At 44.8% G+C, this 24,814-nt stretch overlaps 1 protein-coding gene across 2 annotated transcripts; it reads left to right on the top strand.

Annotated features, from left to right (window-relative positions):
• The first annotated feature begins 58 nt into the window (after positions 1-58).
• ALG12 (ALG12 alpha-1,6-mannosyltransferase) lies at positions 59-17,711 on the top strand. 2 transcript variants are annotated; one of them, XM_069976914.1, is made up of 10 exons: positions 59-266; positions 352-484; positions 4,254-4,427; positions 6,431-6,625; positions 9,184-9,287; positions 12,769-12,992; positions 13,115-13,284; positions 13,594-13,669; positions 15,340-15,397; positions 17,016-17,072. In XM_069976914.1, exons 1-10 carry the CDS (start codon positions 105-107, stop codon positions 17,019-17,021), a joined length of 1,302 nt encoding a protein of 433 aa, XP_069833015.1. In that variant the 5' UTR covers positions 59-104; the 3' UTR covers positions 17,022-17,072. The 2 variants fall into 2 exon arrangements, with proteins under 2 accessions (XP_069833015.1, XP_069833009.1); XM_069976908.1 differs by lacking the exon at positions 15,340-15,397 and having other exon boundaries at positions 17,016-17,711.
• The last annotated feature ends 7,103 nt before the right edge of the window (positions 17,712-24,814 follow it).

Here is a 24,814-nt window from a genome sequence, read left to right on the forward strand (position 1 = left end):
CGGAGGTTGCAGCTGCCACTCTCCTCCAGCAGGGGACGCTGTCACATAAGGTAACTGCACCGGCATCCAAACAGCATGCCAAGGGGCGTGCCCTGCCCTCTAATATGGCGGCGAAGCGGGTATCTAGGAGACAGGATCTCCTGCTGCTCCTGTGGGTGTCGGTGGCGACAGTGCACCTGCTTATATGTCCCTACACCAAGGTGGAAGAGAGCTTCAACCTGCAGGCGGCGCATGACGTGCTGTACCACCGGCTGGAGCTGGAGCAGGTGGGCGCCCTCCATAGAGAGCTGTGTGCTGCCGACAGCCGCCCCGGGTGTGCAGGGTAACCGTGTGCTTGTGTTCTCTCCGCAGTACGACCACCACCAGTTCCCCGGGGTGGTCCCCAGGACGTGTCTTGGAGCCGTCTTCCTCGCTGCTGTCTCTGCCCCTGGAGCCTTCCTGCTCTCCCTCCTGGAGGTGCCCAAGTTCTACTCGCAGCTCTTAGGTATGGCGTATCCCGTGCCCATGGCGTATCCCGTGCCCATGGCGTATCCTGTGCCCATGGCGTATCCCGTGCCCATGGCGTATCCCGTGCCCATGGCGTATCCCGTGCCCATGGCGTATCCCGTGCCCATGGCGTATCCCGTGCCCATGGCGTATCCCGTGCCCATGGCGTATCCCGTGCCCATGGCTTATCCCGTGCCCATGGCGTATCCCGTGCCCATGGCTTATCCCACTGTCCTCCTCACACTGGAGGTACAGTCCTGTCTGCAGGAGCAAACCTGCTATGGAGCTGAGCACAGTCAGGATATTCATATCACCTTAATGGGATTATCCAGTGAAAAACTTTCTTTCAAATCAACTGGTCTAAGAAAGTTATATACATTTGTAATTTACTTCTATTAAAAAAATCTCAAGTCTTCCCATACTTATTAGCTACTGTATGTCATGCAGGAAGTGTTGTTTTATTTTTAGTCTGACACTGCTCTCTGCTGACATCTCTGGCTGAGACAGGAACTCTGTCTCGTTTTCTTTGGGAATCCCAGGGCCGTTTTAATACATTGGTGGGCCCAGTGCACAGCCCTCAAGAGTGGGCCCCCCCTTACCTTTCTGCACATTGTATAATGTACTGAATTTGCCCCCACACTGTATCAAGAGCCCCAATACATACAGTAGTTACCTTATAACACTATTTCCACCATTCAGTGATTACATATTACATAAAAACTGCACTAAACAAAACAGAAAGATATCACCATTGATACCATTACATAATACCGCCACACCATGACCCCTATCAGTACAAGCCTATAACAGAGTGCAGTTACATCCAGTGACTCACCGGAGGCGTCTTCTCCGATCAGAGTCTGTCACCTTTTCTTTTTCTCTCCATCCAGCCTGGGCCACCATGAAGTCTTCTCCTGGCTGTGAATCTTCTCTCCAGAATCTGCCAGACAAATATTTTAGGCTCCAACACATACAGTAGTTAGGTCCCTTGTACCCCTATACAGTAGTTACACCCCTCTGTACTCCTACATAGTTACACCCCTCTGTGCCTCCATAGTTTTAAGGTGTCCCTGTAGTATATAGACCCTCATGTGCTCCTCCAGTTATATACAGCCCTCCTGTGCGCTCCCCCATTAGTATATAGCCCCCCTGTGCACTCTCCCCAGTAGTATATAGCCCCCCTGTGCTCTCCCACAATAGTATATAGCCCCCCTGTGCTCTCCCACAATAGTATATAGCCCCCCTGTGCTCTCCCCCAATAGTATATAGCCCCCCTATGCTCTCCCACAATAGTATATAGCCCCCCTGTGCTCTCCCACAATAGTATATAGCCCCCCTGTGCTCTCCCCCAATAGTATATAGCCCCCCTGTGCTCCCCCTCAATAGTATATAGCCCCCCTGTGCTCTCCATAATATATAGCCCCCTGTGCTCTCCCCCATAGTATATAGACCCCTGTGCTCCCCAATAGTATATAGCTCCCCTGTGCTCCCCAATAGTATATAGCCCCTGTGCTCCCCAATAGTATATAGCTAACCTGTGCTCCCCAATAGTATATAACCCCCTGTGCTCCCCCATAGTATATAGCCCCCTGTGCTCCCCCATAGTATATAGCCCCCTGTGCTCCCCAGTAGTATATAGCCCCCTGTGCTCCCCATAGTATATAGCTCCCCTGTGCTCCCCCATAGTATATAGCTCCCCTGTGCTCCCCCATAGTATATAGCCCCCTGTGCTCCCCCAAAGTATATAGCTCCCCTGTGCTCCCCCATAGTATATAGCTCCCCTGTGCTCCCCAATAGTATATAGCCCCCTGTGCTTCCCAATAGTATATAGCTCCCCTGTGCTCCCCAATAGTATATAGCTCCCCTGTGCTCCCCCATAGTGTATAGCCCCCTGTGCTCCCCCATAGTATATAGCTCCCCTGTGCTCTCCCATAGTATATAGCCCCCTGTGCTCCCCCATAGTATATAGCCCCCTGTGCTCCCCAATAGTATATAGCCCCCGTTCTCCCCCATAGTGTATAGCCCCCTGTGCTCCCCCATAGTATATAGCTCCCCTGTGCTCCCCCATAGTATATAGCTCCCCTGTGCTCCCCCATAGTATATAGCCCCCTGTGCTCCCCCATAGTATATAGCCCCCTGTGCTCCCCCATAGTATATAGCCCCCTGTGCTCCCCCATAGTATATAGCCCCCTGTGCTCCCCCATAGTATATAGCCCCCTGTGCTCCCCCATAGTATATAGCCCCCTGTGCTCCCCCAAAGTATATAGCCCCCTGTGCTCCCCCATAGTATATAACTCCCCTGTGCTCCCCAATAGTATATAGCCCCCTGTGCTTCCCAATAGTATATAGCTCCCCTGTGCTCCCCAATAGTATATAGCTCCCCTGTGCTCCCCCATAGTGTATAGCCCCCTGTGCTCCCCCATAGTATATAGCTCCCCTGTGCTCCCCCATAGTATATAGCCCCCTGTGCTCCCCAATAGTATATAGCCCCCGTTCTCCCCCATAGTATATAGCCCCCTGTGCTCCCCAATAGTATATAGCCCCCGTTCTCCCCCATAGTATATAGCCCCCCTGTGCTCCCCAATAGTATATAGCCCCCGTTCTCCCCCATAGTATATAGCCCCCCTGTGCTCCCCAATAGTATATAGCCCCCGTTCTCCCCCATAGTATATAGCCCCCCTGTGCTCCCCAATAGTATATAGCTCCCCCTCCCATATAACATTGAAAAAAACAAACACTTTTACTCACCTAGGTCCATGCGTTCCTCTTCTCTTCCCTCCTGTGGCCGCACTTCCTGCAGTCACAAGAGGCTGCACTCCCCTTACCCTCGCGCCGACGTTCCAGTGACGTCGGGCGCTAGAGGGAGAGCGCGGCCTCTTGTGACCGCAGGAAGTGCGGCCACAAGAGTGACTGACAGGGAGGGAGCCAATGGCTCTCTCTCTGTCAGTGTCGCTGCTGCTGCAGCGCTGAAGCGCCGCAGCAGCAGCGGACGGGGGCGGCGGCGGACGGGGGGGCCCTGCAGGGGGCGCCATGGAGGGGTAAGTAGATTACCCATCCATGGCGCTCCCCCCTGACAGGCTGGTGGCCGGAGCCCTGTGCGACCGCACTGGTCGCACATAGCAACGGCCGGCCTGCTCGGGGGGGCCCCTTTAACCAGTGGGCCCGGTGCACGTGCACCATGTGCCCTCTGGTTAAAGCGGCCCTGGGGAATCCCCATAGAAAACCTTTCCTGCTCTGGACAGTTCCGGTCTCCGCCAGAGATTTCAGCAGAGAGCAGTGTGTCAGACTGAAAATAAAATAACACTTCCTGCATGACATACAGCAGCTGATAAGTATGGGAAGACTTGAGATTTTTTATTAGAAGTAAATTACAAATCTATTTAAGTGACTGTACCACCAGGCCCAGGCTGAAGCACTGGAGGCGGGCCGACCCACCCTTAGTGGGAGGAAACTCCAGCCCCTCCATGATAGGGTTCCATTGATTCTAATGGAGTTACGTCATGGAGGGGCTGGGGTTTCTTCCCACTGGGGGTGGGTCGGCCCGCCTCCAGTGCTTCAGCCTGGGCCTGGTGGTACAGTCACTTTAAACTTTCTGATACCAGTTGATTTGAAAGAGTTTTTCGATGGACAACCCCTTTCAGTCTGTGCTTTTCCATAGACCATTTTCCTGGAGACCATGGACACCTCGGTAATATCCGTAGCTCTCCACATGCTCTTGGTCCTTTTACGTTTGAAAGAAATTTAGTTTCCTGCATTTTTCTTTACAGTCCGCGGCTCTTTGGGTCTGACTGTGATATTTGCGCTATGGCAGCTGCAGAAGGAAGTGAAGAAGCAGTTTGGATCTCATGTATCTATGTATTTCTGCCTGATAACAGCCACTCAGTTCCACTTGATGTTTTATTGCACTCGCACCCTTCCTAATATATTTGCCCTCCCTGTAGGTAAGTACAGTATTATTTGTGCAATGCATAGTTGCCACATAGGTTCTCTTTAATTTCTGTCATGCTTTATATGCTGTTTGGATTGCCAAGAATACCATTGGTGAATTTAGGGTAAGAAAAACCCCAGGTGGACATGCTAGAGATTCTCCACAGCAAAATTTTCCAAGCAAAAAAACTGGCCCACTTACAGAAGCAGCACAAGTAGATGATAGATAGATAGATAGATAGATATAAATCCAGCCACATGCTGTACAAAAAATGGTGCTAGGTGTTAAAGAGTGACTGTCGTATTTTATTTTTTTTTTGCAGAAATCAATAGTCCAGGCGATTTTAAGAAACATTGTAATTGGGTTTATTAGCCAAATCTGCCATTATCTGCATGTAAAAAGCCTTTTCCCAGGTCCCCCCCTCCTTCCTCTTTTTCATCCACTCTGAAAAATCTGAAAATTGTGACTTGTTGCAGGAGACGTACCCTGTCTGTTCTAGGGAGAGGGGAGGGGGGAGGAGGAAGGAGGGAGTTAGCCGGCAGCAGAAAGCAGATAACAGAGGATTACAGGCACGGAGCTGGGTGACAGCTGTAATCCGAGCTCAGACAGGTCACTGGTGACTGTCACAGGAGATATCCCGTGAGGGATTTGTAGATTAACTCTTTGTTGTCCTGTTTTGGTCTTTTCTTTAGCTCTCTCCATAGGAGAACAATGAAGACAGGGGGGAGAGCTTCAAACTGATTTTTCATGATAAAAATGCATTTTTCGGATAATAAACCCAATTACAAAGTTTCTTAAAATCGCCTGGACTATTGATTTCTGCAAAAAAAAAAAATTCATGACAGTGACACTTTAAAGTAAAGGAAAGTAAAAATTTGCAGTAAATCTACTGTTGCAAAATTTTACTGTGGAAATGCTAGGGATCTTTAAAGAAATTATGTCACAAAGAAAACTAAATCTATACTGATGGATTATGTTACTTAAACATATTTAAATATTATATGTACATGCTTTTCTTTAAAATGTATAATTTGAGAGAGAGACTCACTAATCCCGCCATGTGCCTGTTTTGGTAGCGTAGAAAGATGGCACTCTGCTGGTCATTGGTGCACGAGGTGGAGAGATCCAGTAGTATGTATAGAAGGAACCTGGCACTAACCAGATGAATAAGATAATTTATTTAGTGCACCACGCATCACGTTACATCGAGTAGGCATTTTGGCCAGACCTGGCCTTCATCAGCTTGCTTGCAGAAACACGTTCTTGATGTAACGTGATGCATAATGCACTGAATAAATAATCTCATTCATCCGGTGAGTGCCGGGTTCCTTCTATACATGCATTGTTTTCATAACCTGTTGCTCTTGGTTACGGCACAGTGGGCATTCACTACATATTCTATACACATTTTATTTTTTATTTTACCTTCTTAATCTTTTATTTGCTTCAATTTAGTTCCCATATTCCTTGCCAGAATCCATTTAGCATACAAACCACATTAAAATCGGCACAATTTGGTGTGTATTTCCTCCTGCAAATTCTAGTAAATAACATTTACACTTTATGCTGTGTACAACTATTGATATTGATTTCCACAGCTCTTATACTACATGTGAACATACTCTAAGCTATAGCTTTTTCAGCAATTTGAACTACAGCGGAGGTTCTGTACAATCTGTACTCTGCTTCTAAGGGACATAAGCAAGCCTTGGGCTCTCATGACTGTCACTGGCTCTCCAGTTGACTTTCTTGGATCACTTTTGTTAGGAACGTTTAACAAGTCCTGCCTTCTGGGGAAGCTCGGACCTAGACATCTAACCTTTGCAATTTGGCTCTTGCATTTTTTTTTTTTTCTGCTTCCAACAAATAACGCCAAGAACTGATACACTTGCTGCATTATTTATTATACCTTGACAAGGGTCATTGTCACTATATAATCAATATTATTCACTTTAATGTTACATCAGATGGGTGTATGTCTACTGATTCTTTTGCCTCGTTTCTTGTCTTTATCAGTCTTGCTTGCTGTCACCTTCTGGATGAAGCAGAAACCTGGACCATTTATCTGGCTTTCCGCTTTTGCAATTATAGTCTTCAGATCTGAGCTATGTATACTGATGGGGTTTATGCTTCTGCTTTCCCTTAAGAAGGGAAGCATCTCGTTTCTTACGATTCTGTTGCATGCAGTCCCGGCTGGAACTTTATGGCTAAGTAAGTGTTTTTTTTTTTTTTTTTTTTTTTTTTTTTTTTTTTTTTTTTAGTTGCCTTTGTTTAAACTACATACATTACTTATCCACGTTCCAGGGTTGCTGCTGCGGTCTTCTTCTCCACGGGTCCCGCGTGCTCTAACTTCAGAGTGGCCTGTCAGCTAACAGGCTGCTCAGCCAATCACAGGCCGGGACCGCCGAGGCCTGTGATTGGCCGGGCGGCCTGTCAGCTGACAGGCCACTCTGAAGCTAGAGCGGGCAGGACCCGGGGAGAAGACCGCAGCAGCAGCCCTGGAACGTGGATAGGTAATGTATATCGTCAGTCGCCAGCCACGCACCACTATTACATGTAGCGGTGCGCGATCGGCGCCTGACGAAAATCTGTCCAAACCTATATCAACGATCAGCCAATCGTCATCGGCTGATCGTTATATTTATTACATGGAGCAATAATCCGAATAAACCGATTATCGTTCCGTGTAATAGTACCCTTAATTGAAGCAGGATTCTGATGCAACCCAATATTACCCAGCCTGGAAACACAAGAAGCCCTGGAAATAAAATAAAATTAAAAAAAAGAGAACATACCCAAAAAGTCAATGCGTTGTTAGTTTCTTAAAAAGTCCTGGAAACACAATTTAAATCATACATGTGACATATTCATACTTGCCCTTATATTATGTAGTGTTTTGGTCACATGACACAGAGCCAGGGGAGAACTACTTCTAGCAGTCACTATTTAAGTGGTCAGTGACATTAGCAATGCTAATAATGGTCTCACATAAAAAAAAGTTTGTTTTTTTTTAGTCTTGGAGCCCCTTATGGTATGTTTAGACAGAGAGATTATCTGACAGATTTTTAAAGCCAAAGCCAGGAACAGACTATAAACAGAGAACAGGTCATAAAGGAAAGACTGAGATTTCTCCTTTTCAGATCCATTCCTGGTTTTGGCTTTCAAAATCTGTCAGATAAATCTCTCTGTGTAAACGCACCATGCTAAAAATATTTGGCGAGGTAGCTTTGTTATACATCACAACACAGTAGAGTACTATAACAGCTCTGCTAACAGCTTGGCTTTTCTAGATCCTTACATGACTTGACATTTAAATTGCAATAGCCATGTGCAGTTAGTACTGTACAAGTAAACAATGAAGGTTCTGTTCTGCAGCAGCCAAAAAAGACTGTCTTAGTATGTGTGTGTGTGTGTATATGTGTGTGTATATATATATATATATATATATATATATATATATATATATATGTATATATGTATGTATGTGTGTGTATATATATATATGTATGATAAGGGCAAATATAAGATGTGACCCTGCCCCCCCAATAGAATTACTTTAATATAACATGAATTTCATACTTTAGGATTGTATTCATATTTTCAGTTTTCTAAAGGCATATTCTAGTCAGGTAAAAATACTGAGTCACAGAAAGGGGGTTTCTGAAGGCTAACAATTCTTTCCATTCTTCTTACCTTTTCTTTCTCCTTCCTCCAGTTTTAGGGCTGCAAAAAAAAGTGTGAGCTGCTCCCCCTCCCCAATCCAAGATGGCTCATGTAAACAGAGCCCTGGCCTGCTCTCTCTGTACTATATAATGCTGGGAGGTTTTCTGAGGTCATGTTGGTGACCTCACTGTGATTAACCCTACTGGCATTACAGTGCAGAGACAGCCATCTCAGGAGGGGGGAGGAGGGGGTTCAGAGCGGACAGAGTAAACAGTTTACACACAGTTTTCTGTGGCTTCAGCAGAAATCAGCAGGCTAAGAATTGGAGAAAAGGTAATGACAAGTCTGGAATGAATTATTAGTCTCCGGGGGGGGGGGGGGGGGGGACACATAGAGAGACATGTGAAAAGTTTTGACTTAATTGGGAGAGGACCTAGATAAGCGCGGTCCTCTCCCAGATCTGAGTCACTTGATCAGATAGGCTCATAATGTAAGTCTGCACTATTGACCGGGCTGTCATCGGCCCGTCTAATAGGACCCTTATAATCCAAGAGAGGCCATTCCTAGTATAGGGATCAACTCTCTGGGGTTCACCTTGACATTGTGGGTTGGTGCATTCTACTTGATCAAATGGTTTGCAAAGAACTTCGTGTTTTATATTACAGGAAAACATCAGGTTTTTATGTGTACGCTCGAGGGAATATATGCGGTTCTGACACTTGCTGGTTGCTGCAACATTTTTCAGTTCTTTGTCTACATGTTAGCCACGGCAGTGTGCAGACTGCACAGTGTGAACAAGTGTTAGTGAGTTGCTGGCTATTTGTTTGCTGTTTGGATTGTTCAACCTGTATTTTACGTGACCAGATAACCCCTTGAAGTGCAGTTATTAAACACAAAGCCAAGAACAGATCATAAGATTAAGGATATGTATAAGGAAATACTGGACTTTCGCTTTTCAAATCCATTCCTGTCTTTGCATTTAGTAATTGCAATTAAAAGCTTGAACGTATGAATATACCCAGCACAAGGAGATATTTATCCAGATGTTTCTGTAACACATTGCATGTAAATTTATCAGTGTTTTTCTGTCTTCTTGATAATATTAGGTTTAACCATAACAGTTGACTCCTATTTCTGGAAACAACTTCTTTGGCCTGAAGGAGAAGTTCTGTGGTATAATACTATTCTGAATAAAAGTTCAAACTGGGGCGTATCCTTTTTAAGGAGTATGGGTCTTGCCGTATTAGCTGTCTTGATTTTTTTTTTTTTTTTTTTATTTTTTGCATAATTTTAATATATTTTAAAATTGGTCTTTAGGGTGCCTTCACACCTACCGACTTGCAGCATTAATAACCCTGCAAGTTGGCTAGGTCCTGGCAGATCACTGTCAGTACATACACGCAGCGGTCTGAACGACCACTGCGTGTATGTAAATCTGCCGGACGCTTAACCCCTTCTGATGCCGGCCGTCTCACGCTCCGCTCTGTATACATACCTCCTCGCTCCACCGGGTCCCGGCTTCCTGCTCTCGCGCCCGGCCAATCAGTGTGTTGCCCTGCGGCAGCCATTGATTGGCCGGGTGGGAGAGCAGGACGCCGGGACCCCGTGGAGCGAGGAGGTATGTATACAGAGCGGAGCATGAGGCGGCCGGCAGATTTACATACACGCAGCGGTCGTTCAGACCGCTGCGTGTATGTACTGACAGTGATCTGCCAGGACCTAGCCGACTCGCAGCGTTATTAACGGGAAAACTATTAGCAGGTTAGATTTGTCTGCTGATAGCAACCTTAAGTGCCTGTGCACCGTAACGCCCCCCCCCCCCCCCCCCCCTACACGGGGGGTTTGCAGGATCTCTGCTGTCAGAGCAGCGACCCGGACGTCATACTATCAGGAACAGAGAAACCTCAGTTCCTGATTAACTCTTTACATTCCGTGGTCAGATCGTGACCACAACATTCAAAGAGTATGAAGCAGGAGATATGCTGCATACTTACCAATTGTTAAGTATCTCTGACCCACGTGTCTCCATGGCAGCTGGGGGGGGGGCTTCTGAAGGGCCCCCAGGGCTGCCATGCTTGTGTACCCTTCCATATCTGCAGCACGGCCGGGTACATTACCTGTGCCAATAGATGCTGATGGTAAATAGATGCTCTAATATACTGCACTAGATCACTAATGCAATGTACTACAGTAGTGATCTGCTAATCACTGTAATAATCCCCTTGTTGGACATAAGAAAGTTAAAAAAAAATAAAAAGTTAAAAGTGCAAAAAATAAAATGTAATAAAATACACTCAATACCCAATGAACTGTACTTTTTACTCTTTCTATATAAAAAAAATAAACCAACGAAACACAGTAATCACTGAACTCAAGGAGAACAGCGAAAAAAACTCCAATGAAGTACTCAATCAAGAATCTCCACTGATGCCCCCAAAAATTTAAATATGCAAAACAAGAGTCCGTGGAGCCTCGGTTGCGAGTCTCAAAACACGGGATAGTTAGATATCTCTAGCCTGTTGCCACGGGGTGCCTCCATGATGGGGAGAGCACCACACCACCCTGATAAATAGCCCCTTAAGTCCCACTCGGTTGCGAGTATTGGAACACAAACGGAAATACCGGGGTGGCCCCTTTTTGTCAATGTCTAACTCAAGATACGAGTATTGCGATCATGACAAGGGCTTGCCAAGGCAGGCCTCCATCCACAGACAGCCGTTTCGGGGTATTTGCCCCTCGTCAGTGTGGAGTAGGATTCTGGCTGGTTGGGGCAATAACAAAACAACCAACAAAACACAGTAATCGCTGAACTCAAGGAGAACAGCGAAAAAAACTCCAATGAAGTACTCAATCAAGAGTCTCCACTGATGCCCCCAAAAATTTAAATATGCAAAACAAGAGTCCGCGGAGTCTCAAAACACGGGATAGCCAGATATCTCTAGCCTGTTGCCACGGGGTGCCTCCATGATGGGGAGAGTACTTCATTGGAGTTTTTTTCACCCCGAAACGGCTGTCTGTGGATGGAGGCCTGCCTTGGCAAGCCCTTGTCATGATCGCAATACCTGTATCTTGAGTTAGACATTGACAAAAAGGGCCACCCTGGTATTTCCGTTTGTGTTCCAATACTCGCAACCGAGTGGGACTTAAGGGGCTATATATCAGGGTGGTGTGGTGCTCTCCCCATCATGGAGGCACCCCACGGCAACAGGCTAGAGATATCTATATAAAAAAATAAAAATACACATTAGCTATTGCCGCATCCTTTCTGACCCCCCCCCAGTCACCCTCCCCAAAACCGCTTGTACCGTCAGATAGCTGCTTTTAATCCAAAATTTGTCCTGGGGTCTGTTCGGCAGGTGATGCAGTTTTTGTCCTAAAAAACAACTTTTAGAGTTGTGGCCCTGTGTCAAATTGCCGTGGCCTAGAGTGTGTGTGCCCTAGGACTAAGACACCACTCCATCCCTCCTCTCCACCCTCTTCATCATTAGGAGGATTTTACCTATTCCTCACCTGTCTGAACAGTGCACAGGTGCCTTAACAATCCAGCACATGTGCAGTGTTCAGACAGGTGATGCATAGCAGAAATTGTTCTAGGGGCATTCCTACTGATGAAGGGGTGTCACAATCCTAGGACATGGGTACTCTAGGCCATGCCAATTTGACACAGGGCTAAAAGTTGAAAAGTTGGTTTCTAGGACAATAACTGCATCGTCTTCCGAACGGACCCCAGGACAGATATTGGATTAAAAGCAGCTATCTGTGGGTACAGAGTCACTTTAACGACCTGTACAATAAAATTATCTGCTTTTATCACGGACCATGAACACAGTAGGGGGAAAAAGGCTACACTGCTTGGGAGGCAACCATGAAAAAACAAAAATAATGATCTGGGCATTAAGGCCACAATGTTTGACAGGGGAAGGGGTTAAAGCAACCCCTATGGCATCGGTCCGCTAGGGGGATTCAGAGAGGGTCGTACCGTGACTGTACTCTTAAAGGGGTATTCTGGGATTTTTTTTTTTTTTAAATTAACTATGTCAGAAAGTTGGATTTGTAATTTACTTTTATTTAAAAATCCCAAGCCTTCCAATACTTCTCAGCTGCCATATGTCCTGCAGGAAGTGGTGTATTCTATAGAGCAGTGATTCTCAATTCCAGTCCTCAGGCCTCACCAACAGGTCATGTTTTGATGATATCCCATACAAAGAACACCTGTGCTAATACCTGATGCACTGAGTATAAATATATCACCTGTGAAATACTAAGGAAATCCTCAAAACATGACCTGTTGGTGAGGCCTGAGGATTGGAATTGAGAATCACTGCTATAGAGCACCGCATCAGAATAGAAAGAATACACCACTTCTTGCAGGACAGACAGCAGCTGATAAGTACTTGAAAACCTGAGATTTTTAAATAGAAGTAAATTACAAATCTATATAACTTTCTGACACCAGTTGATTTGAAAGAAAAATGTTTAAGTGTACTCTTGTCTGATAGTTGGCTTCGGCATATGGGTAGCATGTCTGTGATGCTCCGAGCGGGGGAACTGTATAAATATGCGCCGCGCTGTAATGAAGTAGCCACATATTCATACAGTTCACCCTCTCCCCTCTTACAGGCATTCTAGGCAATGCAGTCTTAGCTTTTATTCATTTGTGGCAAGAAGCTTTTCTTTAACTAGCTCTTAAGACTTCACCATTCCTGTGGTATTTCTATTCAGCAGTGCCGCGAGCAATGGCATTTAGTGTCGTCTTTCTACCGTTTGGCCTCTTTGATAAAAGGATGCGCCTACTGATCACTCCAGTTGTGGCTTTCATATTTGTGTACTCCTTCCTTCCTCACAAAGAACTTCGCTTTATCATTTACACATTTCCTCTGTTAAACATAGTGGCTTCTAAAGGATGTTCATATATGTAAGTATGAAGCATGTGCATGACTAACAGTATCTGAGCAACAGTGTCTGTATTATAATAAACTATTTAGTTTAGCTATGCTTTTTGTTGATTTATATACTTGCTTCTCTACACCTTTGCAGACTTCAGAATTATCAGAAATCCTGGATATTCAAGTTTGGTACCTTGTTTGTCATAGCCCATCTTTTTGGAAATGCAGCATACTCTGCCGCCTCTTTGTACGTGTCCCATCTTAATTACCCTGGAGGTACTGCAATGACTGAACTTCATAAACTGGTGGACCCATCTACAGGTGGTACTTTTATATGTTTCTCTTATCACACTGTCTTTTTGCTGCATGACTTGTGTTTTTTTTTTTGTTTTTTTTTTTTTTATAACTTATGGCCATTCTTTATTGTTCTATCCATTACTGTCAACAACACTGCCAACAATATTTTTGATGTTCTGTTGTACAGTTAAAGGCCATTATTCAGCCTGTTTAGTTTCCCAGTTATAAATCATCTAGGCCAGGACCAAACCTTAATGCTAATGTTGTTTGAATAAGAGAATAACTGCATAACTGTAGTTTAGCAGACTAAGCGTTAAAACGTCTATCTTTTAGATGTGTCTATCCACATAGATGTGGCAGCTGCACAAACGGGAGTGTCACGCTTTTTACAGTCTCATTCACATTGGAGGTAGGTTTGAAAGGTTATTTCATTCCTTTTGTTTCTCACCTGCTGGTGTCCATGATATTTCTCTTTCATTAGCCTCTTCACAATAAATTTGTATATGATGATTCAGTTTGTATGTTGTTGTTTTTATATAGGAGAAATCTATAAGAGGTTTTTTTTTTCATTGTGTATTTCTTTTCCCAACTGCGTTAATTTAGTGAATGGTAAAGGTTGAAAAAAATGGTTAATAAGGTTGAAAAAAAAGAGTCCATAAAGTTCAAACTATAACCCTGCTGTGGGCTATTGATCTAGGCAGTCAGCCCACCACAGCCAGTAAGTGAATACCCTACTTGCTATCACACACTTCATTAGGAAACCCCTTGAAGACCAGGCCAGTGTTGACATTTAAAGGTGTTATCCAGCGCCACAAAAACATGGCCACTTTCTTCCAGAGACAACATGACTTTTGTCTCCAGTTCAGTTGTGGTTTGCTTCAATGTAACTGAATTACAAAACCCCGCCCAAACTGGAGTCCAAGAGAGGGGCTGTCTCTGGAGCAAAGTGGCCATGTTTTTATAGTGCTGGATAACTCCTTTAAAGGGGAACTCCGCATAAGGAAAACATGTTTTCTATTAAAAGTACATTAAAAGTTATATAGATGTGTCTATACAAAGTATTACCATACCTGCACGGTTCTGCCACACTGGTAGTTGATAGAAATCCAGGAAGTGAAGAAAAGGGCCTCTGTGCCAATCCACATTGTCTCCTGCTCCTGCTGCTATGCCCCCCCCTAGGAGACAAATATTCCAGGCCTCTGTCTCACATTGTGTGTGTTTGCTGAATGCAGACAGGGGGCAGGGCGTGATGTCACAGGAGGTTTGGCTGGATCCCCCAATCCCCTGAGTGATTCACCATCTCTGACCGTCTAGAAGCAGCTGCTGCAACTTCACTGTGCAAAAGTCTGCAGTGATATTAGGGCTATGTTCACACATTTTGGCGTTTGATTGCAGTACAAAAATGATGCAGTAACACAATGGAATGATGCTAAATGGCACAGAGGATTAGAGCTGGCACTGCCAATCCTACCTGGAGAAAAAACGAGGCATAAACAGTATTTCCTATGTAAGATAATATCGGATAAAGTCCTTATTGTGGGGCTCAACCTCAAAGATAACAGATGCTTGATCATAATATGTGCGTGGAGATGAAAAGAAAAAAAAAATTCTAAAAGTTCTTTATTCCAATATCAGCGTTACATGTAGTAACTGTGCGCTGTGGGGGTAGGACTACAAGGAAGTGATAGTGATGCAAATCATTCAGTAACACAATGAAACTGCAATGTGTGAACACAGCCCAGATGTTCTGCAACAGCTTTGTGCGAGGAATAAGCAGGGTGGGGGACTGTGAGGAACAGCTGAGGGAAAACATTGCATGGAACCTGTAGTACTGAGTACGACTGCTCAACCAGGAATTACAGACACACAATACAGAACAAAACCCCCCAAACAAATGGATTATTTGTAGTTTCAAAACTGGGATAGATAGGAAAGTAATGCTGTATGCTTCTGCCGAAGGTTCATTTTTTTCCCCCTCTACCTTGAGTTCCCCTTTAGGGGTTGTCCAGGCTTACAACATGGCTGCCTTCTTCCAGAAACAGCACCACTCTTGTCTTCAGTTTGTCTGTTTTTTCCCAGCTCAGCTATTGAAGTGAATGGCGCTAAATTCAAATATCCCAGACAGCCTGATGACCGGGTTAGTAAGGTTTTCTGCAAGACAGTTTAAGTGCAGCCACTGTTTAGAGGGTTGTGGCACTGAGGTGTTTATCGCTAATGTATATTATACTGTTTATCTATTGGTATTGGCTGTGTGTATTATTTGTGGGGGTTAATAGATAGGAGAGTGGATTGGTGTACCCCAGACCTTACATGGTTGGGTGTATGAATTTCTATTGTTTTTAAGTGTCTTGTTCTGGTTGTGTAATAATTAAAGCTTTTTTTTTTTTTATATATATATATATATATATATAATTATGTGTGTTTGAGGTGAAGCCCATTTCTTACCAGCTTCCCTTCTGTGTCTTGTATGTATTGTGCTTTGAGGTTGGGGGCTGGCACTCAATGTGTAACATTTTGGTGATGCCTACAAGGATATATTCTACATTGGTATGAGTTGTCACGTGTAATTAAACTTGTATCTGGCTTGTTCAATGTTTGTATACACTGATGATATAAAAAAACAGAGATCCTCTAAACAGGAATTTGCATTAACACACTGTGTAGGGGAGCGTGTATGAAAGGCACAATAGCCTAAATGGGTTCTAGCAGGAAACTACACCACCAATATAGAGAGAAAAAAAGCTGAACCACTCAAATACAGAAAAATAGAAATAATTTAATTTAAATCATGAAAACATGAATATCCTAAATACCATTAAGAATGGTCTGTGACTGCTGACAAATAAAACAGAAAAGGCAGTGTGGGCAGTGTTCATCATGTGACTGCACATCCTCAGGTGATGGTTCACATGACTCCGGACCCGGAACTCCTGGCAGCTGTAGACACCGCCCACACTGCCTTTTCTTTGTGTCAGCAGTTGCAGACCATTGTTTATGGTATTTGCATATTCATGTTTTAATAAGAAAATTCTATTTTTCTGTGTTTGAGTTATTCACCTTTTTTTTTTTTTTTTTTAATTTCCTCTCTATTGGTGGTGGTCAGTGTGTGTTCATGTGGCTCGAAATAAGTGCACATTGTGTCGACAGAAACGTCACTGCTTTGTTGCACTAGCAAACTACTGAAATTTCATTTTGGAGTGCTTCTACTTTTTGGATTTCAAATCGGGTTCTAAAGTTTCTTATTCCTTCTTACTGTACAAACATTTAGAGACAGATTGACTAAAGTGGAAGTAACATCCTGCACCATGCTGCTCCATTTAATGTCTATGGGACTGACAAACATTTGAGCCATGTATTATCCTGCAGATTGTGGACAACCCATGCAATTGAAAGCAGCGCTTGGTATACTTTGTTGTATAAGTAGATCATGAAGAGGTTAAATCCCTATTGCCTGGCTATACTGATACTCATTTCTTGACAAAAGGCTACATTGGCTATGAGCATACGTCTCCCATTAATGGTGCGTTTGCACAAAGTGATTTATCTGACAGGTTTTGAAAGCCAAAGCCAGGGATGGATTTGAAAAGAAAAGAAATCTATGTATTTCCTTTATGAGCTGTTCTCTGTTAATAGTCTGTTCCTGGCTTTGGTTCAAAAAATCTGTCAGATAAATCTCTGTGAAAACGCACCATTACTGTGATCATTGATCAGTAAGTTTGATTGACTTACCAATGGCTGTTTTTATTTCTTCACAGATATGATAAAAGAGAAGACTTTTCACCTGAAGAAAAAGCAAGGGCTTCCTACACCTATATTATTATGGAATATGAAGCTTCAAGTTTGCTGCACTACAAAAATACTTACAAAATATTGAAAGAAATACCTGGATTTGATGGGTTCGGTTTCAATGCTTCTTTCCCACCAGTATATCTCAGATTAGCAACAAAATTGCTAATTTTACAAAAAACTCACTCTACATGATTCACAATTTCAGAACAATTTTTTTTGTAACTTCTCTTTATTGGTTTATTGTGCACAAGTCCATAAAACAATCTGTACCAGAAATCTTAAAACAAACCATTTCTACACTAAAATTTAAAGTAAGGGTTAGGGCAGTGACCTGCGGCTTTCTAGTTGCAAAACTCCCAGTATGCCTGGACGGCAAACAGCTGTATAGTTGCAGTGGCTGAAAGTTCACATTTTGAAGATCATTGGGTTAGGTATATTCACACAGATGTGTTGAAAAAAAAATCTGTGTCAAAATCTGTTTGATACACCTCAGTGGGGTTGCAGTAAGAGAATAGATTTATTGTACAAATGGGAGTCGTATACTTTGGACAGTCTCTTCCAATCACCACTCAGCTTTTGTTTAACCAGAGCTGAACTGTGATTTGTTTCTATGGGCAACTATCTTTATTTTTGTAAATTAAATAAATATATAATTTTGTTAATCTTCCTTTGTTTTATGATAATGGTACCTACCAACTCACTCCCCCCCAAAAAATAGGTGGCTACAAAAAGGAAGCATATAACATGAATAAAACATATCTTTTGTAGCCATTCATCGAAATCAGGAATCTGCCACACCTACCATATGTCTCATTTCAGCCTTAAAGCGATATTCCAAAATAAAGCTAACTTGTTCACTATCCACAGGATAGGGGACTTCTGCACCCTCCCAGTGTTCTCCATATTGTCCCACAGCACCTCTGTTTTGAATAGAACTGTGGGGACAGCACGTTACCCGCAGCTCTCTTCATTCTCTACGGAGCCACCGAAAAGAGCTAAGTGCTATACTTGGTGCGCTCTGGCCTCCCTATTAAGCCACCACTGGCTCCATAGAGAATGGATAGAGCCGCAGGCTGATATGGAGATCGCCGGGGGGTGCTCCTTCTAATGAATATCAGCAAACTGGGCAGCCCAGGGTGCTGGCTTGCAGAGATGGATTGGTGCACTGGGGTTGGTAGTCCTACCCCCAGTGCACCTGCACCAAAACGTCTTATTAGCCTAAAGATTTAATTACAAACTGCATGGAAACAGCATTGAGGCTAAAGGTAACACACTTATTATCCTCCTAATGCACAATAGGGAGATTAGCAGGTTACAACTGCTGATAGTTTCCCTTTAAGGGTAGCTTCACACACAACTTATCCGCAGCAGATTTCTGCTGATCCGCTGCGGATACTTGCCAATTCACTTCAATGGGCTGACATACTTGTAGCGGGATTGTCATCCCGCTACGAGTATGTCAAAGTGAGCGCCATTAACCCCCGCGGCCTGGGAGCATACATTACCTGCTTCATGCTTCAGGGGCTCTCGGCGCTCAGCCAATCAATGCCGCCTAATAATAAACCTGAAACCTTTGAACAGCGACTCAAGATAAAGTCTAACACTCTACTCAATCGTCTCTATAGACTTCCAATATGTTTTACCACATACCGATCAATCATCACTCTATATCTACAATAAACAAGATGATCCATCACTATCAGTTCACAGCCCTCCTTTTTTGGGATTTCATCCGCACCCAGGGTATTCAGTGTGATGACAGAAGTAATATCTTTTCTTCTTTAGGGTGTGAACATAGTGGCATACCTAGATGATCTCCTATTAGTGGCACAGTCCTTTCAGAAATTCCCCAGGACTTACAAACCTTCTGCACCTACTAGAGAGTTTAGGTTGGATAGTGAACAAACAAAAATCACACTTTGTACCATCCTCCAAGAAAGTCTTTCTAGGGATTCTACCAAATCTAAATCTACCAGAGGAGAAATTGAGTCTTATAACAAAAATCTGAAAGTTCAATAGGAAAAATAAATTGCACTATAAAGGGAGGCAATGTTAGTCTTGGGGTTAATGATAGAATGCATACCAGCAGTGCCTTGGAGTCAGGCACATTCAAGGACTTCACAGAACCAGATTCTAAAGGTCTGGAACAAAAATAAGTATGGCTTAGGGTATATTCACACGGTCGGGCTCGCAGCGAGATTCTCGCTGCGAGCCCGGCAGGTCCTGGCAGTTCCCATACACTACATACTCGCTGCGGTCTAAACGACCGCAGCGAGTATGTAATTATACCGCCCTTAACCCCTTCTGCTCCCGCCGGCTCCCCTGCTGTAAGCAGCATACATTACCTGTCCTCGCTGCACGGGTCCGGCGTCCTGCTCTCCCGCCCGGCCAATCAGTGGCTGCGGCTGGGCAACACACTAATTGGCCGGACGGGAGAGCAGGACGCCGGACCCGTGCAGCAAGGACAGGCAATGTATGCTGCTTACAGCGGGGGAGCCGGCGGGAGCAGAAGGGGTTAAGGGCGGTATAATTACATACTCGCTGCGGTCGTTTAGACCGCAGCGAGTATGTAGTGTATGGGAACTGCCAGGACCTGCCGGGCTCGCAGCGAGAATCTCGCTGCGAGCCCGCCCATGTGAATATACCCTTAGACAGGATATTTGGTTCTCTATGTTGCTGGTTAGATCCAGTAGACTTGGAGAGAGAAGTCAGTTACAATCCTCAACAGAGGATAATCATAAAAACAGATGCATGCCAGACAGGTTGAGGAGTACAAATAGGTTCAAGTTACATCCAGGGGACCTGGTCCCCTCACAGTGTGGCCCAGTCTTCAAACATCAGGGACCTCAAGACGGTCAAGATACCCTTAAAGGGGTAGTCCAGCAAAAAGATTATTCCCAGTAATTGAAACACATTACAAAGTTATATAACTTTGTAATATGCTTCAATCACCTATCTGCCCCCCTTTCCTATCTCCCCCCCCCCCCCCTCAATCCCCCAACAGGAAGTGAAGAAAACTCATTCTTACCTAATGACTGTTGACCCCAGGCTGCTCTGTGGCAGCCATTTTGTGACAATGACATCATCAAGAGGGAGGCGGGTCTAAGCCCTGTTAAGCCAACCTCCCGTTGTCAGATGACACAGGTTGCTCAGCTCTGATTGGCTGAATAAGATGTAAGCCATCTAACAGTTTTACAGAGTCAGTTAGATGTCGCAGGAGACAAAGTGCATCATGGGAAAGCCCAAACCAGGAAGCAAAGAAAAAATGAAGCCGCCAACTGGAGCTTCAGGGACCTGCAAACAGTGGGAAATTCAAATGGAGACAGACTCCAGAGGGATGGTAAATGTAAAACTATGTTTGATTGTTTTGTTTTGTTTTTATCAGCGTCGGAGTACCCCTTTAAGGAAGGCAGAAGGTATTTAGAAGTGAAGAATTGCCATATACATGTACTTTCCAACAACATCACAACAGTTGGACATTTAATACATCAGGGAAGTACCAAAAACAATTCTCTCCAACTTATTTCTAAACACATATTACCATGGGCCACACTTAACCCCTTCGTGCTGCAGCTAGTTTGGGCCTTAATGACCAGGCTAATTTTTCAAAATCTGACCTGTCTCACTTTATGCTCTTATAGCTCAGTGATGCTTTAACGTATGCTAGCGATTCTGAGATTGTTTTTTCGTCACATATGGCACTTTATGTTAGTGGCAAAATTTGGTCACTACTTTGTGTGTTTTTTGTGAAAAACATCAAAATATCATGAAAAATTTTTAAAATTTGCATTTTATGAACTTTGAAATTCTCTGCTTCTAAAAAAAGAAAGTCGTAGCACATAAATTAGTTACTAAGTCACATTACCAATATGTCTTCTTTATTCTGGCATAATTTGGTAAACATATTTTACTTTTTTAGGGTGTTACGGGGCTTAGAAATTCATCAGCAAATTATCACATTTTCGTGAAAGTTTCCAAAACTGATTTTTTTAGGGACCAGTTCTTTTTTTAAATGGATTTAGAAGTCTGGTATCCTGAAAACCCCCATAAGTGACCCCATTTTGGAAACTAGACACCTTAAAGAATTAATCTAGGGGTATAATGAGCATTTTAACCCTACAGGGGCTGGAGGAAAGTATTCACAATTAGGCAGTAAAAAAATGGAAAATTAAAATTTTCCAATAATATATACGTTTAGATTAAAGTTTCTCATTTTCAAAAGGAAAATGAGAGAAAAAGCACCCCAAAATTTGTAACGCAGGTTCTCTTGAGTACAACGGTATCCCATATGTGGGCGTAAACCACTGTATGGGCACACAGCAGGGCTCAGAAGGAAGGGAGCGCCAATTAGCTTTTCCAATGCAGATTTTGCTGAAGAAGTTTCTGAGTGCCAGATGCGTTTGCAGTGCCCCTGTAGTGTCAGCAGAGAGAAAACCCCCCATAAGTCACCCCATTTTGGAAAGTGCACCCCTCAAATAATTCATCTTGGTGTGAGGTGAGCATTTTGACCCCACAGGTATTACAGGAAAGTATTTAAAAGAAGACAGTAAAAATGAAAAACTCGAATTCTTCCAATAATATGTTTGTTTAGTTTGAAATTTCTCAATTTCACGAGGAACAAGAGAAAAAAAGTACCCCAAAATTTGTAACGCAGGTTCTCCTGAGTACAATGGTACCCCATATGTGGGCGTAAACCACTATGGGCACACAGGAGGGCTCAGAAGGGAAGGAGCGCCAATTAGCTTTTTCAATGCAGATTTTGCTGCAGAAGTTTCCGAGCGCCAGGTGCGTTTGCAGCGCCCCTGTAGTGCCATCAAAGTAAAATCTCGCCATAAGTCACCCCATTTTGGAAAGTGCACCCCTCAAAGAATTCATTTTGGGGTGTGGTAAGCATTTTGACCCCATAGGTATTAGAGGAAAGTATTCAAAATTAGACAGTAAAAATGAAAAACTCAATTTTTTCCAATATTATGTTCTTTTAGTTAGAAATTTCTCAATTTGAAGAGGAACAGGAGAGAAAACGTACCCCAAAATCTGTAACACAGGTTCTCCTGAGTAAAACGGTACCCCATATGTGGGCATAAACCACTGTATGGGCACACAGCAGGGCTCAGAAGGGAAGGAGCGCCAATTTGCTGGAGCAAAACCTCAGCTAGTAATGGTAATTAGAATAGCGCAGTTACTAAAATAAAATAAAAAAAATGAGATTACAGGTAATGTGGGGTGGTTACGGGCAGTCTGGGGTGGTTATGGGCAACCTGAGGTAGTTACAGGTAATCTGGGGTGGTTACGGACAACATGGGGTGGTCACGGGCAACCTGCTGTGGTTACGGCAACCTGGGGTGGTTACGGGCAACCTGCAGTGCTTACAGACAATCTGGGGTGGTTACGGGCAACGTGGGGTGGTTACGGATAAACTGAAGTGCTTATAGGTAATCTCGGGTGGGTACCTGTAATCTGGCATGGTTACCGCAATCTGGAGAGGGTCATTGGCAATTTGGGGTGGTCAGAGGCAACATGCAGTGGTCAGAGGCAACCTGCAGTGGTCAGAGGCGACGTGGCGTGGTCAGAGGCAACGTGCGGTGGTCAGAGGCAACCTGCGGTGGTCAGAGGCGACGTGAGGTGGTCAGAGGCAATGTGGGGTGGTTACGGGCAACGTGGGCTGGTTACAGGCAACCTGCTGTGCTTACAGACAATCTGGGGTGGTTACGGGCAACCTGCAGTGTTTACAGACAATCTGGGGTGGATACGGGCAACGTGGGGTGGTTACGGATAAACTGAAGTGCTTATAGGTAATCTCGGGTGGGTACCTGTAATCTGGCATAGTTACCGCAATCTGGAGAGGGTCATTGGCAATTTGGGGTGGTCAGAGGCAACATGCAGTGGTCAGAGGCAACCTGCGGTGGTCAGAGGCAACGTGCGGTGGTCAGAGGCGACGTGAGGTGGTCAGAGGCAATGTGGGGTGGTTACGGGCAAAGTGGGCTGGTTACAGGCAACCTGCTGTGCTTACAGACAATCTGGGGTGGTTACAGGCAACGTGGGGTGGTTACGGGCAACCTGCAGTGTTTACAGACAATCTGGGGTGGATACGGGCAACGTGGGGTGGTTACAGATAAACTGAAGTTCTCATAGGCAATCTGGGGTGGATGCCTGTAATCTGGCATGGGCACCGCAATCTGGAGGGGGTCATTGGCAATTTGGGGTGGTCAGAGGCAACGTGCGGTGGTCAGAGGCATCGTGGCGTGGTCAGAGGCAACGTGCAGTGGTTACGTGCAATCTGGGGGGTTACATGTAATCTGGCGTGATTACGAGAAACCTGGGGGGGTTATGTGCAACCTGGAAGGGTTACAGACAATCTGGGATTGTTACTGCTAAACTGAAGTGCTTATAGGTAATCTGGGGTTGGTAAATGTAATTTGGGGTGGTTACGGGCAATCTGGAGGGGGTCACTGGCAATTTGGGGTGGTTACGGGCAATGTGCAGTGGTTACGGGCAACGTGCGGTGGTTACGGGCATCGTGCTGTGGTTACGGGCATCGTGCGGTGGTTACGGGCAACGTGCGGTGGTTACGGGCAACGTGCGGTGGTTACGGGTAATCTGGGGTAGGGTTAGGGGTAATTTGGGAGTAAACTGCAATTATTACTATAATAAAAAGTGTGTGTTTTATTTTTTTGTATGTTTGTCACTTTTTGTACTTTACACATTCATTTTCACTGTATTACTATGATTACTGTGATATTTTCTATCACAGTAAACATAGTTCAGTGACAGAGACCAAATTGGTCTCTGTCACTTTAAATTTTCCAGAGTTGGCTGGTTGTGAAGCGCATGCGCACTTCATAACCAGCCAGGACGTCGAGGAGGACGGAGCTCCAGGAGCAGTTGAGTATATGGGGAAGGGGGGGGGGGGTGACTGGGGGATGGGGGTGACAGGGGGGTGGGGGGCGACTTGGGGGGTGGGGGGACATCACTTTTTATTCCCTGTCACCAATCATTTATGGTGACAGGGGATAAAAAGTGCAGGCGTAGTAGTATATACCGCTGATCGCTTGTACCGGGACCCCACAGGGGGGTCCCTGATGACTGCCCCATGCTCTCCGCTACCTCAGGTGGCGAAGAGCATGGGGCTTTCATTCATTTAAACTTTTCCATCCCTGCGAACAAACATCGTTTGTTCGCAGGGATGGCGGTGGCCATCTTGGAAATGATGGCCGCTGGGGGAGGGGGGTTAGTGATTCCCTACTAGGGGGGGCTGATCTGGGGTCTAAGGGGACACTTATTTCTTCTCCCCCCGCCGTGGATTCACGGCGGGGTGAGATGAAAAGCAGCGGCGGCACCGGTAATCCCCTTTACCGACGGCCGCCGCTAACGTTAACGTTAATAGCGGCAATCGTCGGTAAGGGGGGGGGGCCGGGACGGACCCCACACACTGCCCCAACCCCTCAGCTACCTCCGGTAGCTGGGAGGATGGGGTGGGGGCCGTCCCGGCCACGCAGCCTTATTCTCTGCCATCGCCGTAAAAAGCTGATGGCAGCAGAATAAGGACCCTTAGTGACCGCCATAAAAAGCCGTATCGGCGGTTACTAAGGGGTTAGAGCGTAACTGTCATGTTTTTTTTTTTTTTTTTTATTGCAGAAATCAGTAGTATAAGCGATTTTAAGAAACTCTGTAATAGGTTTTATCAGCCAAGAAAGCCTCCTTCTGTACTCAAGAAGCAATTTCCCAGCCTCCCCCCCTGACTTCTTATCTGTGCATTATCAGGCAA

This window comes from Dendropsophus ebraccatus, chromosome 1 (assembly GCF_027789765.1).
Source record: "Dendropsophus ebraccatus isolate aDenEbr1 chromosome 1, aDenEbr1.pat, whole genome shotgun sequence".
NCBI lineage: Eukaryota > Metazoa > Chordata > Amphibia > Anura > Hylidae > Dendropsophus > Dendropsophus ebraccatus.

What these genes read in the sequence shown, in the direction of transcription:
- ALG12 (XM_069976908.1), top strand. Translation starts at nt 105, where the DNA reads ATGGCGGCGAAGCGGGTATCTAGGAGACAGGATCTCCTGCTGCTCCTG. An exon ending in GTTCTACTCGCAGCTCTTAG is followed by an intron (nt 485 to 4,253) that starts GTATGGCGTATC and finishes TTTTCTTTACAG; the next exon opens with TCCGCGGCTCTTTGGGTCTG. An exon ending in TATATTTGCCCTCCCTGTAG is followed by an intron (nt 4,428 to 6,430) that starts GTAAGTACAGTA and finishes TGTCTTTATCAG; the next exon opens with TCTTGCTTGCTGTCACCTTC.